Source organism: Falco biarmicus, chromosome 5 (genome assembly GCF_023638135.1).
Source record: "Falco biarmicus isolate bFalBia1 chromosome 5, bFalBia1.pri, whole genome shotgun sequence".
Classification (NCBI taxonomy): domain Eukaryota; kingdom Metazoa; phylum Chordata; class Aves; order Falconiformes; family Falconidae; genus Falco; species Falco biarmicus.
The window spans coordinates 76991911-77006949 of NC_079292.1; the positions used below are offsets into that span (position 1 = coordinate 76991911).

Here is a 15039-nt window from a genome sequence, read left to right on the forward strand (position 1 = left end):
TCATAATATTTCAATGCAAGTTTCCAACATTCACCTTTTAGTTCTAGTGTAATTAAGCTTATGCTTTTTCCTAGTCATTCATGAAAAGATTTTTGACAATGAAGAGTGTGTCTACTTTTACATAATACTAGGGCGGTTAAAGGGCGGCTTTTTCACTTTCTGAAACAGCATTTCACTGTATTCGATTTTCTGCAGATTTAGCTCTGGAATTGTTTGGCTTGGGTGTCCAGTCAGATGTGAGATGTAGTTAAAGCTTTTTCACCACTGCCGAGACATACACAAGGGTGTTTTCTCCTGTGGAAATGTTATGGTGTCTTAGGGTGTGAATTCACCTTGTCTGTCAGATCATGTATTAATAAAGCCATTTTTTCTCTGCCTGGGCAGGCATTTTAGTGTCTTTCCATCAGATTTGGTGGAAATTGGTCAACAAGTTCAAACACTTAGGAAGAAGAGGTTCCTACTAGACAAATCCCACCCAGGTGCACATGTACACATACTCCCCTTAGTCAAGCAATACTTTTTCGTCATTGGTAGCTTCAAAGATGTACAACACAGGCCAGAAAAAAAGGTGGAAAGATGAAAATTGCTTGGAGTTGCTGCGCTGATGACTGCAAACCTAAATGATCAGAAGTATGTTTTTTTCAATGCTACAGTTGCCTAAGCTCTTACCTTCTCATCCTTTCCAAAACTGAGATGTTTCTAAGAAAAAAAAGCTTTGCAGAGAAAAGTGTTTTGTCTTTCTAAGGACATTTGGCGAGCTGGCTGCCAGAGATTATAGCCATTAGCTAGCGAGGCACTAGCTAGCTCCATTTTGCTTTTCTTACCCAATTGAAAAGATGACAAAATGTTCTGCTGTAGGACAAGAATGGTATTAATTCAGGAGACCTTTATGTTTTGCATGAAGAAAATTTTAAAATTCCTTCTGAGTAATAAATGTGGCACTTAGCATTGTGTGATAAAGGTGAATAATTTAAAGAAAAAGAAATTAATAATGAATAATGGAAGTAACCAGAGTTTTTCTTCCTTTGTAGGTTATGGTGTCATGGCTGATGGAACTACTACCTATGTGAATGCATCTGTGTGCACTGTGAATTATCAGCCACTTAATCCACCTATAGTTATTGACTTACCTACGCCAAGAAACACATGATTATAATGAGGATTTAAAGTTGTACCCAACACATTAGCAACTTTATATTGCTGGCTGAGAATCCCAATAGGGAACCATTCAACAAAAAAAGCAAAAACCTTCTTCTTTTTTCCCCTGCTAACTCTTCACAGATAAATTTTGAGTGACAAAAGTGGATGAGGAACAAAGACATTTTGGTGCCAGAAACAGATTAAAGACTTTTAACATTTCACCATTAAAATATTTGTGAACACAGAAAAGTGAATGCATTCCACATATATATATACATATACATATATATATATCTCTCTTAAGTAGGGACTTTTGTATATACCGTACATTATATTTGACTTATTAAAGGAACAATGTCTTTCAAAGAAGTGTTTCTTTAAGAAAGTTTGCAGTTTAAACTTAAGTGTTTAGACTAGGATTTCCTCATTTCAGATGTTTCCCAGTGAGCTCTTGGTAAAGAAAAAATTATGGTGAAGATGTTTTCCCGTAATTAACATGGCAAATGTAAAAGATGGTGTACAAATGACCAGTCACAGGAGGAAGGCTATTACTTTAAGTCCTCCAGGTCTAAGTCTTTGCATCTATTCAAAACCAATGCAATAGAGGCCCTAATTCACTGTACTGAAATGAAGTTTTACTACATCTGGCATTACAGATGGTAAGGGAAATGGTGCATATTGCTGGCATGCTGTAAACAGCTCACCATTCAAGAAGGGAGACTGTGTTAAGTGCAGTATAAACTCAGGAATTTGTAACCTGGCCTCGCCTGTGAAAAAAATGATGACATTTCCCTTAAAAAAAAAAAAAAAAGGAAGAAAAAAAACCCACCTGTGTTTTCATATGGTAAGGCAATATGTGATTGTATGTAAAAAGCAAAAAAACAACCCCAAAACACAAACCCCCCACCCAGTGTTCAGTAGAGGTGTTTTAAATAAAACCAGCTGGGACTATTTGTTTAAAACTGTTTAATGGGACATGCAGCCAATGATGAGATGTCTGGTTTAAATTTGCCCCAGTCAGGAGTGATTAAATGTTGTTGTGATCATTTTGTCATTGGGGATTGTTATGGGTGTCAAGGGGAAGGGGTCATCCCAAGGTGGAGTTTGGGCATTCAGTTTTGGTTAGCTATGTAGTAGCGCAAGCGTGATGAGTAACGAGTACACAGCAGTAGGTACAGAGCAGAGGTTGCCTAACAAAACCTGTCGTTGCTGTTTGCCCGCTCATGGACACTGCTGAAAGAGGCCCAAGACAAAATCATCAACCAAGTTGAAATCCATCTCTCATGTTGCATGTGACACCAGGCAAAGCAGGGGACATGTCAAGAGCTGGTTGGGATGGCCAACGGACGTGGTACTGCCCGTGCGGCTTTCCTGCAGGTTAGCAGAGGTGTTGAACTCCCATCTTAGGCAAAAGCTTGAGAATTGATTACAAACCCACCAAAAACAAGTGCTTCAGATGTCCCCTACAAGAAATGGGTTTCTGCCTTGAACTAGCAAACATCTCTGTGCTTAAAGAGAAGCCTTTTTGCCTTGATGGAGATAATTTATTCTGTATTCTGTATTTATGCTGTATTCTGAATGTGGACATCCTGAATTTGGGGCTGACAGCGTCTGGACATAAATCTTGTTCCCACACGCTGGGCAGATTAGCGCACTACCAATGTGGGGCTGTTTACAGGTCTGTGCGTAGCCCCCGTCTGCACACATGATTGGATAATTGTGTATGTTACTTTTTGCCTGATACATGGATGTAAATGTGAGCTTCACGTAGCAGCTGCATGTACATTGTATGCATACACAATTCAGAATACCTGTGTTGCAAAACCAGGCTATGTCAGCCTCAACTCTAAGCAAAGTGGGCAGAAACCTTGCATTGCACTGGCTTCCCATGGGCAGCAGCTCTGCCAGCTGCTGCTGGGAGCGGTGACAGTTGAGCCCAGTAAGTAACTTGTGCTGCAGACCCTCCAGAAACCACCAAACCACGAGAAAATACGACAAGTCACAGGTCTGTCATTTCTTGTAAACTGTTGGGTGACATGGGGTCTGAACTAGTGTGCTGCATTTTCCTGAAACGAAACCCAAAACAATCAGTGACGCCTGCAACTGGTTTTTGGGTGAATAGTTTGCAAGTGCATGAGCAGTCTGCCATGAATTCAGAGGGGGCCACTTCTGTCAAAAATATTGGGGTAGAAATTGCAGGATCAGCTCCTAAATCAGCAAGGATTGAAATTCATAGTTGAATATGAACTCCTGCCATCACTGGGAAGATGAGCAATAGCGTGTAGTTAGAATAAAAGTGTCTTAGGTAGTCACAATTCAAGCGTTTTGCAACAAATGTGGCAGGAAATTGGCTGTATGTTAAAGTCTGAAATGTTTACATTTGCTCACGGCACTTAAGAGACTAAAATGTTAAAGTGGGGGGAAGAGGTCCTTTTATTAGCCTCAGCAAAATTTCTATGTCGACCATAAACTATTCTCTTAAAAATAATTTTTCCTAAGGTATCTGCAAAATACTGTGTATTTTTATGTGGAAAGGATACAAAAGCAGCTGTTACTTCAAAATATCATTTAAAGTACTTGAGGTATGGAAGCTTAAAGATTATTTAATCATTTTGGCATAACTTGAGTGTTGTTGTAATTTTTGGTCAAGCATGTTAGACGAATAAAGTCTTAAAAAAACCCACACAACAAAAAATAAAGCCTCTTTCTATCCACCTCATGCACTCAGCTCCATGTGGGAAAGGCTGCCTGTCTTCTCCAGGTGTAGGAGCCAGCCTGGGGGACACTGAAGTTGTTACTGGGAAGGTTGTGGGTCAGCTGGCAGAGGGGTGGGGGCGATGGGCAGAAGGTGCCCTGCTCCGTCTGCTGGCTTCAGCCACCACATCTGCAGAAGGTAGCGATTGGGAACTGGGGTTGTGGAGAGGGGGGAGAACAGCAGCTGCTACCTGCAACTGATGGATTTTGGTGGGGGGCCGTGCCGGAGGCGCCGGCAAGGCAGGGAAGAGCTGATGTGAGAGTGCTGCAGCAGCGCTGTGAAGCAGTCGGGAACTGGGATGCCGTCCTCCGGGAGAGGGTGGCAGTTGTGGGAAGGGTGGCTCGTGCTCCGAGTTGGGCATAAGGACATGAACCTCACAGGGAGATTAAGTCAAGGTGACTCATTTGCATTTTAACTTCGTGGGCACTGTCAAGGCCTGAGCTTCTTGCCTCAAATCTGATCAACCTCAGCTTAGGGAGGCCATGACAAGGAGGGTTTCCACAAAGGCAGTTTTGCAATTGGCTCGATTTAAATTCAGGCGTGCGCGCTCTGGTTGTTTCCCACCCCACCTCCCCATTGCTGACCTTCACTGGTGTTTGTCCAGGTAGCATTGCCCCCGAAGGTGTGCTGATGTGTGTCACTAAGCATGCGTTCCCATCACCAGGCAGAATTGTTACCGAGATTAATTTCGGTTCATTTCGACGATGAATAGGGGAGATATCACTGCATGTCAACAAAAAAAAAAAAAAAAAAGACAAGGTTATTTTTACCTCCCTCAGTCACATATGACTGGGGATGTGAAACGTTCCTTGGCTACAGGAAACGAGCAAGCTGGGACTCGGCACCCGCGTGAGAGCTGTCTGCCCCCACCCAGTGCAGCTGCACCCCAGCCTGGGGAACCAGATTTAGGCTTTCAGATGATGCTATTTGGTAGCCCCTGACGCCAGAGACTCCAAAACTATGATGGTCTTCAAGGAGGTGGCTGCAGGGAGCAAGGCTGGTGGCAGCAGCGTGCCGGGCTGGCCCTGCCGGGTGCTCCGCCAGCGAGGTGGCTGCGGGGAGGGAAGGTGAAACCCCACGTCTCTGGGCCATGCACGGGGCAGAGCGAGTGGGAAGGTGCTCTGGCCTCGCTGCAGGGGGGAGAACCAGGGGGGATGAGAAGTAGTTTGTCTTCTCTAATCACTGATTGCCAATAGCCAATGTAAATGCTTCAGAGGAGGGAGGAACAAGACATTCCTTGGAAGGCAAATTTTGGAATAATCTGTCCACGGGGATCTTTGCCCCCTCCCATTTATTCTTGTTTGTATGAGAATTTCTCTTAAAAACCCATACTACCGCTCACTGCTGATGAGCTCACATACAGCGAATGTAACTGCAAATGTTCTTTTCTTTCAGGTACGTTCTTGTCCCTTTCTTGCAAGTCTCTCTGCATCTGCGATTTTAGTGATATTTTGGAACAGTGAGCTCCCTGGGTGATTATGCGCAGTGCATTAAAACAACAGTATTTTGTTTATCCTTGTACGTGTGCTGTCGTTCAGGTTTATTGACTGTCCCTTTGTTCTCTTTTTATGTGAAAAATGTAAACAGGAGTACTTATATGTACCTTCTTTGTGCCATCCATTATTTTGTATACTGCCATTATGTTGCTTTTTACTCACTTTATCTAGAAATTAAAATAATTTCAGTTCTAGCTAGACTACTTCTAACCCTCTTACTTTCCCATCTCAGAAGCACTCCCCTCCTCTCTTTTTGATGTGTCCTTCGGGAGCTGGTGAGAGGCAGTGATGCCAGAAGAGGACCTCCTCCTCTTCCTTCCTATCTGAGCATTTGGACACAGTTCCCTGCTACTTTCTCTCCTGATCTTTATCCATGTCTGTTCTTTATTTGTTCAGGATTTTGAGGGTAATAGTATATATTTGCAACCCCCAGTGGAGGACTGTGGTGAGCTGCCCATGGCCCTAGCCGGGTTTTCTCTTTGGGAAGTGACAGCTGATCTGGACTTGCCCGGTTTTCACAGCCATCAGCCCCTTCCTCCCGGGGAGCCCTACCCAGGCTGTGTCCATGGGGGGATCCTTTTCCCCTGGTTTGGCCCATTCCCCTGGCTCTGCTGGTGCCCTTTGCAGTTCTTGTCACCCCTGGTCAGGCTTTGCAGTTTGGGGCATCTCACCTGCAGTGTCTGATGAGCAGCCCCGGGGCTGGGGGTGCTGCTGGGTGGGGTGTGGAGCCGTGTGATGTTCACCCAGTCCTCACCCTGCTTTGGGGTTTTTGTTTCCTGGCTAGTGCCCAACACATGATCCTTCTTTACCTCCCATAAGTAGCTCTTTCACAAAAGTCTTTATCAAAACCTTTGCAAGTGTCCACACTAATTATATCTGAGACACCTCTCCTTGCCAGGACTTTGATGTACCAAAAGCTTTCAAATAGATTAAAGGAACAGGCTTTTCTTTTCCGCAAACCGGTCGGCTTTGTTTTCTCCACTGCCCAGTGAAGTGTGTTCCCCCTCTAGAGCACGAAGGGCTAGAACCCAGCAGAGTAATTAACCTCTCTACCTGCCGCCGGGCCAGCACACAACATGCCCTCATGCTGGTGCCTTTCGCTCCCGCTCGGTGCAAGCTGGGCCCCATTAGTGGACAAATTGCTTCTTGCCACCGGAGAAGAGGCTCTTCACTCCTTCAGAGCAAACCTGGTGGCGCGGCTGCTTCTTCCCTGGTTTTGCCCGGGGAGCACCATTGCACGGTGAGGTTGTGCTGCCGGCTTGCAGGGAGCCTGGCGGGGAGGGGGACAGCCGCAGGGAACTATGACCCAGACGGGTTTGCCATTTCGCTTGCTCTCGTTACATTTTTCTTGAAATGCTTTCTGCTTTCTGGATGGGATGAGCAGCTTGGAGAGGGCCAGATGGGAAAATGCTGGATGCTACAAACATACTGCAATGGCTTATGGTAGTGTTAAACTTCAAAATTAGGGTAAGGAAAACGCTCTGCCCCACCAGTGAGGTACCCAATACCTGGCAAAGGCTTGGGGGAGTCAAAGGTGACACTGAAGCACCCTGCCACCAGCCCAGCCTCAATCGCCCCTTCCCCCACTGCGATTAGGGCTGGCCCGGCTCCCTGATGAGTGCAACTCAGGAATATTACGGAATGTTGACTTTGGTGGTACAAACCTTTCCACAGAGGCCACTGGAGTGGGGAAGGGGTCACAGAGGGTCCTGGGGTGCCCTCCCCCAACAAGTGCCCTGTTGTTCGTGAGGGAACAGCTGAGGATGCTGCAGCGTGTGCCTCGGCAGGGACCCTGCCTGTGGGTACGTGGGGCCAAAGCTGATGGCGTGGGGTAGGTGTCTCGCTCTGTACAGAGCCAGGCAGCCCGGGTGGTGTGTGCTGTGCATTTTGGAGAGAGGCTTGCCCGTGTCCTTTCGGGTTTTTGTTTCAGATCGGTGATGCTGCCTCTCCACTGAGAGACAAGGGGTGCAAAGAAGCAATGGTCGGTTCCGCAGGTGCACAGCGCTGTGCCGCACCTCGGGCGTGCTGATGGAGGGCTTTGCACAGGCAGAAATATTCTCATCTGCATGGTGTAATAACCCACCCTGGCAGTCTGCTGCTGCTGCAGTGGGAAATTTCATAGCCTCCTGCAAACTTTACTTCCCACCATAATGGCCTGGACCAAATTTTCTAGAAATAATGAAGTTACGCAGGATAAAGCAATTTAAGCGGAGTGAGCAATTAAGCCTGTATTTATACTTCTTCTATTGTTTTATAAGGCTGTCGCATGGCGCAGCCATTCTGATTGCATCTGTTATCTGATATTTCAAAATGAACAGAGCTGCTTCACATGGACGTGTGCTGGCTGCCGATTACCTTTCCTTTGACACTGACTCCTCTGCTTCCCACGGTTGGTCCTGTTGGTCCCCACCACTTCATGCCACTCGTGGTGGTGCTCCGCAAGCAGCTTCTTGCCACGGGCACCCCCTCTCTGGATACCTTTATGGTCTGCCCAGGGATGACGTGTGAGTCTTAACCCAGCCTGGTCTTGCTTTTGATCCCACAGACACCCTGCTGCCTTCCCCAGCAGCACCAGCTCCAAGGACCTGCAACAAGCCAACAGCAGTGTAGGACAAGGGGGCAGGTCCTTCTGCTTGAGCTGAGCCTGGGGACATCTCCCATCATCACCCCAAGCCTCTCCAGGTGAGCGGGTACCTGCATATTGGGTAGGTTCTCTCTGTTGGGAGGGCAAAGCCCTGTGCCGGGGGCAACAAATGCCACCACCAGCCAGAGCAAAGGCAGCTTTTCACCAGGGTGTCCAAGGTGAAGCCTGGCAGAGCCAGGCAAACCTCCAGAGACAAGTGCCCAGCAGGGTCCCCCAGCCTCCCAGCACTGGAGTTTGTCCCATCTGTTTGTGAAAAGGTGTAAATGTTTGGCACCTCTATAACCTTGTGGCCTTCCCGCAGCACTCTGACTGGGATTTCCACCCCACATTCACATGCCAGGTGATATAGCACCTCTGCCCTTATTTGAAGTCCTCTGTAGCCACATACACAAGAAAGGAAGAGCCACTGTGAAGCCACCAAGGAGTCAAGAGAAGTAACTGCTTCAAACCTGCCACCCCATCATTTTCAGCCTCTGCGTTCCAGGTGCCCATTGCTGGGGAGTGATGGTTTACCTACACACCTTCCAAAGACCTTCTAGCCCTGCCTGTTATGCTTGTAACACAGTGTTTGCATAATTATGTTTATTGCTTGTTCAGAAAGAAATAATAGCTCTGAAGTGTTACCTATCTGGTTCATTTCTGTGGATGCCCGTAACAATAATTAATCATATGTATTAACACGCGGTCAAGAGACTTGTCAAAACTGGAGCTCTTGAGTGGTAAACAGAGCTCATGCAATTAGCAGTCCCGGCTCTGAAAACGCTTGGATTGATTCATTGTTCCTCCCAACACCTAAGAAAGTTAGGCAAGTAATCAATCATGAAAATACAGACAAGGCACTCAGCAACCTATGATGAAGACACTTGATCAGCTGCCTTTAGCTTTACATCAGTGTGTTGCCCTGGAGCCGACACGGCCTGAGCTGGTTGCGTGGCAGCTGTAACCAGCAAGTGCTCACTCACGCTGTGGCAGATTTGGAAATATTGTGCTCACTTCTAAGTTACAAGTAGAGGATTTCTTAACTGCTTTTAACTCACCTGCTACCAAGCATATTTTATCCCTTAAAGGTATAGGAACGTTCTGTGCACAGATCTCCGCTGCAGAGCCCCAGGGCTGGGCAGACCAGAGGGGCAGAGGGTGCAGCTGACTTTGCTGGGCAGGAAAGGGTCCTGTCACCCCTCGGTGAGCTCACGATGCTGCAGCATGAGGTGCCCGCCTCTCTTGGATCCTGCGCGTGCTTTGCTTTGTTAAAGCATCTCCTTTTAACTTGCAAAAAAGATAAAGAAAATCAACATTTGCTAAAGGAATAAAAGAAAAAAGGACAACAGCGGCGGAGGAGGAACGGTTCCTCCAAACTTTGAAGCTGGTATTATCTATTAGAAACAACAAAAGGAACTCAAAGCTGGGAGATGGAAAGCAACAAAATGTATGAAAGCAAATTACTTGAATGGGGCTTTCAGAAGTGATGGTGATGTTTTGTACTCCCTATTGGCTTCATTTCTGTTTCTGAGTGAAATAGAAGAGTGTCCTTTAAAGTACAGCATTGTCTCAGTAGTCTCTGCACTGGCGTTATTAACAGCGGTTGTGTTCAGCAGTTGCGGTGTTGGTCTAAAAATCATCAGGAACTCACAGCCCACATGTGGAGTTGAAATAGGAAGGTGATATGCAGGGGTTTTATTTTTTAATAAAGAAAAAAAAGAATGGTTTTATTCTTCAAAACTTTCTTGTAGATGTAAAAGGCAGTTACTTCTCTTGACTTCTCAGTGACTTCACAGTGGTTTTTCCTTTCCTGTGTACCTGTGTCGTGGTTTAACCCCAGCTGGCAACCAGGTACCACACAGCCGCTCACTCACTCTGAGCTCCCTGGTGGGATGGGAAAGAGAATCGGAAGAGTAAAAGTGAGAAAACTCAAGGGTTGAGATAAAGACAGTTTAGCAGGTAAAGCAAAAGCTGTGCATGCACCAAGGCAAAACAAGGAATTCCTTCACCACTTCCCAGAGGCAGGCAGGTGTTCAGCCATCTCCAGGAAAGCCGGGCTCCGTCACGATTAACAGTGACTTGGGAAGACAAACGCCATCACTCTGAACTTCCCTGCTTCCTTCTTCCCCCAGGTTTATATGCTGAGCATGGTGTCATATGATATGGAATGTCCCTTCAGTCAGCTGGGGTCAGCTGTCCCGGCCGTGTCCCCTCCCAACCCCTTGTGCACACCCAGCCTCCTGACTGGTGGGGTGGGATAATAAAGAGAAGGCCTTGGCTCCATGTAAGCACTGCTCAGCAGCAACTAAAACACCTCTGCACTATTAGCACTTTCCAGCACAAATCCAAAACATGGCTCCATACTAACTACTATGAGGAAAATAAACTCTCTCCCAGCCAAAACCAGCACAACATGGCTACAGAGGACTGCCAAGCTATTGCCACAAGAAGAAGATGCTGATACCAGTGGGAGTGCAAAGCTGAGCTGAATCTGTGCAAGACTCTGTTCAGAAGCCCAAGGTTCGCTGAGTCTGGAAACCAGCTTTGTGAGGAGCAAGAAGACCCAGGTCTTGTTTCTGAGTTCTCAGGCTGGAGAACCTCTGGTGGTACCAGCCCAACCCCTGGCTCTAAGCACATCCAGCCAGGCAGCTGCTCAGGGCTCCTCCAGCTGAGTTTTGAGCATTTCCAAAGATGGAGAGCTCTTCTCTGCTCTGGGCATCTGTGTTGGTGTTTGACCACCCTCATGGTGCAAAATAGCTTCTGCCCTGCGTTCCCAAGGGAAGCCACCTGCACTGCTCCCCATCCCCAGTGCCCCCTGCCCATGTGGCTACGCAGTGACATCCTGCATGGTGACGTCCTGCACGGTGGCTGGCTCAGAGCTGGCATGTGGCCTCCAGACAGCCGGCATGTCTGGCTGGCTGTCCCAGCCACTCCAAAACACAGTGTACGTGGGGAACCACAGCAAACCCCTGGAGCTGGATGTTTTTCTTTCTTCTGCTCTGATGTCTTCAGTGCCAGAGCTTGATCTACTTTGGTTGTTTTGGGAAAGCAGAAAGAAAACCTACTCTGAGGAATTGTGTGCTGGAAAATGTCTTGGTTCTATGGAAGTCAGCAGAAGTATGAGCACTGACCTCAGCAAAACAAGCATCTAAATAAGTTTGAGCCAAGAGCATCCTCGTGTGACCACACCCTAAGGTTCATGCAATTTTTCGGGAGTAGCCATGTTTGTGTCTGCACTGTACCCTTTTCTAGCTGAGCGGGAGTAGTCAAGCGACGTACCTGCTGTGCTGGACCTTCGCTTTTCCTGGCCATGTCAGAGCAGCTCCTATCCAGGGGAAACAAACTTAACCATGTTTTAACGGAAGATTGTGTTCATTACATCTGAATTTACAACTTACTTGCACTTTATTTTTGTGGCTGTTTTCCAAGGGACATTTCAGCTTTCCAAGGGAATACATCTTCAAAGCGGGACGGCTCCTCAGCAGGGCTCAGGTTTGTGCCCCTGGGTCACTGGAGTTTCATTCCTGTGAGAGTCAGACGCTCAGCATGCTGCGCTAGGCAGCTATTTGCAAACCGTGGTGCTTTGGTTCATGTTTAGCTAGAAGATGAGACTTCAAATGCAGGAACTGGAGCTATAGCAAGCAAAAAGCTTCCTTCTGTGGGGAGGGATTTTGCTTTAGAAGTTGTTCGACTGATGATTGCCTTTGATAAGTGAATACAGTGCACAGCCTTTACCGTTTCCATAAGGCAAGTCTGAGAAATGTTTTCTACTGGGACAGTGAAATGCAGACTATCCCCTCACTGCGTGCTTGGGAGAAGCACAGAAAGGCAAAACCAGGGAGGCAGATCGATTCCTGTTGTATGGAGGAGAGGAGGAAGAACTATTCTCCAAGGGACAGGCTGGCACCAGAGTGATGAAATGACACAGAGTCACAGCACAAAGGACAACACTTCATGAAATCAGAAGACTTTGCTGCACTGAATCGTGATGCAGCTTAGTAAACATGCCACGAGCTGAGAGAGAGGGATGTCCGAGGTATCCTCGGAAGTAAAAGAAGGAAGTCAGAAGATGCATGGGCCTGGCAGTGAAAAATGCTGTTTAACTACGATGTATAAGTTAAAGAATTTGGGGTTTTAAGACACCAGAAGAACTGCACAGTTTGGAAGAGCTCCTCTTCTGTAGAAGACCAGGCTGTGTGGAGCTGCAAGGAGGGGTTTTGATTAACAGAAGTGTGTGAAAAGAAGGGAGTACCAAACCCTAAGACTCCACAAAATCTTTGTGTTGCCAAAGTATAACAGAGACAAAGACTATGCTGTGCAGAAATTCATAAATTGATTATGTATCAAGATTAAAAGCCCAGGTAATAAATGTAAGGAATAGAAATTGCTTGTTTAGAAACATGCATTTGAACTAGCTGATATTAATGAAACCTAATAGGATGACACATGACAAGAATGTTAAGTTGTTTATAATCTCTTTAGAAAAGATCAGCTCAGCAAAAGGGAAATAAAACTGGCTCACAGTATAAAATGGTGATGCTGGCAACCATGAAGTCAGTCAACTGCAATATTTATTCATCCACTGGACCCAAGAAGTAAAGCTCGTGGTGTCCCTACAGATGATACGCACTCAACACTATTAAATTCAATTGAACTTTATAAGTCATACCTTGTATTGGGTTTGCATGGCAAGGTTTTGGTAGCGGGGGGCCTGCAGGGGAGGCTTCTGTGCGAAGCTGCTGGAAGCTTCCCTCTGTCTGATGGAGCCAATGCCAGCCGCTCCGAGGTGGACCCACCGCTGGCCAAGGCCGAGCCCATCAGCCGTGGTGGCGGTGCCTCTCTGGTAACATATTTAAGAAAGAGGAAAAAAACCTGCACAACAAATGGCAGCAGAAGAGAGAAGTGAGAACATGCATGAGGAGCAGCCCTGCAGCCCCCGGGTCAGTGCAGAAGGAGGCAGGAGGGGCTCCAGGTGCTGGAGCAGAGATTCCCTGGCAGCCCATGGTGAAGACCATGGTGAGGCAGGCTGTGACCCCACAGCCCATGGAGGTCCATGGTGGAGCAGATGTCCACCTGCAACTCATGCCAGAGCAGGTGGATGCCCAAAGGAGGCTGTGACCCTGTGGGAAGCCCGAGCTGGAGCAGGCTCCTTGCAGACCTGTGGAGAGAGGAGTCCAAGCTGAAGCAGGTTCGCTGCAGGACTTGTGACCCTGCTGGGGACCCAGGCTGGAGCAGCCTGTTCCTGAAGGACAGCACCCCATGGAAGGGACCCACGCTGGAGCAGTTCATGAAGGACTGCAGCCCGTGGGAAGGACTCACATTGGAGAAGTTTGTGGAGAACTGTCCTCTGCAGGAGGCAGCCCACGCTGGAGCAGGGAAGGGTGTGAGGAGGAAGGAGCAGGAGAGAGAACATGTGATGAACTGACCGTAACTCCCATTCCCCGTCCCCCTGCACCGCTCGGGGGGGAGAAGTTAGACAAATTGGGAGTGAAGTTGAGGCTGGGAAGAAGGGAGGGGTGGCGGGAAGGTGGTTTTAAGTTTTGGGTTTATTTCTCATAATTGTACTCTGATTTGAATGATAATAAACTGATTTCCCCAAGTCAGGTCTGTTCTGCCTGTGACGGTAATTGCTGAGTGACGTCCTTGTCCTTGTCTCAACCCACCAGCCTTTCGTTGTATTTTCTCTCCCCTGCCCAGCTGAGTAGGGGAGTGACTGAGCAGATTTGGTGGGCATCTGGCATCCAGCCAGGGTCAAACCACCACAGTCCCAGAGAGGATGACTATTACTTGAATACTTACCAACGTTTGCAACATACCCACACTTGTCACTGTAAGGCAGTTCATTCTGAATGGTATAAACTGGAGATTTCAGTCTGCCAGAATTTCTAAAGCCCCTAGATGACAACTTTCTGACAAAAAGGCTACTTCCAGCAAGAACATCTACATCATATCTCATCTTGATGGACGAGGAGAACTGGTTTGCAGAAGGAGAATGCTGAAGCAGCTTGAGGTATCGGTAGCCATGACTTTGGTCACATCCACTGCGTGAACGTAAAATAAGGAGACAGAATAAGTCAGTTAAACACTTCGTCTTTCAAAAGGGTAATTTCACAAAGCCAAATGCTAACAGATGAGTTAGGAGAAAAAACATTTAAGCAGGAAAATATAGACTGTATTTACAAACTGTTTAACCAAGTTTGCCAAAGAAAGACCAAAACTAACCTCACCCACCCGCCCCCTCCTGTTTTTGAGAGTAAATAAAAGCAGACTGGGGGGCTAGGGAATGTTTACCAAACTGATGGAGATATTTGTGTTAAAAAGTGATGAGGAAAGCAAATGTACACATGGACTATCAATGACTTGAAATGGTAGTGTTAAGAATACAAAAAGCAAATGAGGACGGGAGATTCATCAACACTATTATTAAAAAGGTGGAATTTTTAAATAAATGTCTTTGCTATGTGCAGACAAAATGGCCTGGTGATAGTCCTTGCACAGCAGGTTAAACAGCAATTACCAAATTTTTTGAATCAGAAGTTTGTATTTGAAAAGTTGGCTAAGGAGCTTTTAAAACTGCTAATAATGAATTTTCAGACACGTTAGGACATGAGAGAAGTGTCAGTAGTCCAGAGAAAGCTGAAATTGTGCCAATATTTTAAAAATGGAAAGAAGATGGCCAAAGTGAGAGAGCATTAGCCTGACTTTGATACCCGGAATAAAGCAGTGATGGGATTGATTGTGCAAGACTTAAGTAATAAAGAATTAAAAGGGGCTAATAAAATTAAATGTTAATCAAGGTGGGTTTGAGTAAAATGGATCTTCTCAAACTAATTTGATATCTTTTTATGAGATTACAAGTTTGGATGACAAATGAAATAGTGTTAAGGTAATAGACTTCTGTAAGGCACATGACTTGGCACCATTGACTAGTGTTTTGAGTAGGAAACTGATATAATGATATAATTTCAACGTGGCACACGTTAAATGAATTAAAAACCACCTAACTGATGTAATTAAATGAGGAA

The 15039-nt window shown here is 46.4% G+C and overlaps 1 protein-coding gene across 1 annotated transcript in view; it reads left to right on the plus strand.

The window, feature by feature from the left end:
* Positions 1-2010, plus strand: part of MPPED1 (metallophosphoesterase domain containing 1) — a 63817-nt gene extending 61807 nt beyond the window's left edge. The window contains exon 7 of the mRNA XM_056341928.1: positions 1032-2010. Within this exon, the coding sequence (XP_056197903.1) occupies positions 1032-1150 (119 nt within the window). The 3' untranslated portion in view covers positions 1151-2010. The remainder of the gene's footprint in view (positions 1-1031) is intronic.
* Positions 2011-15039: the final 13029 nt, after the last annotated feature.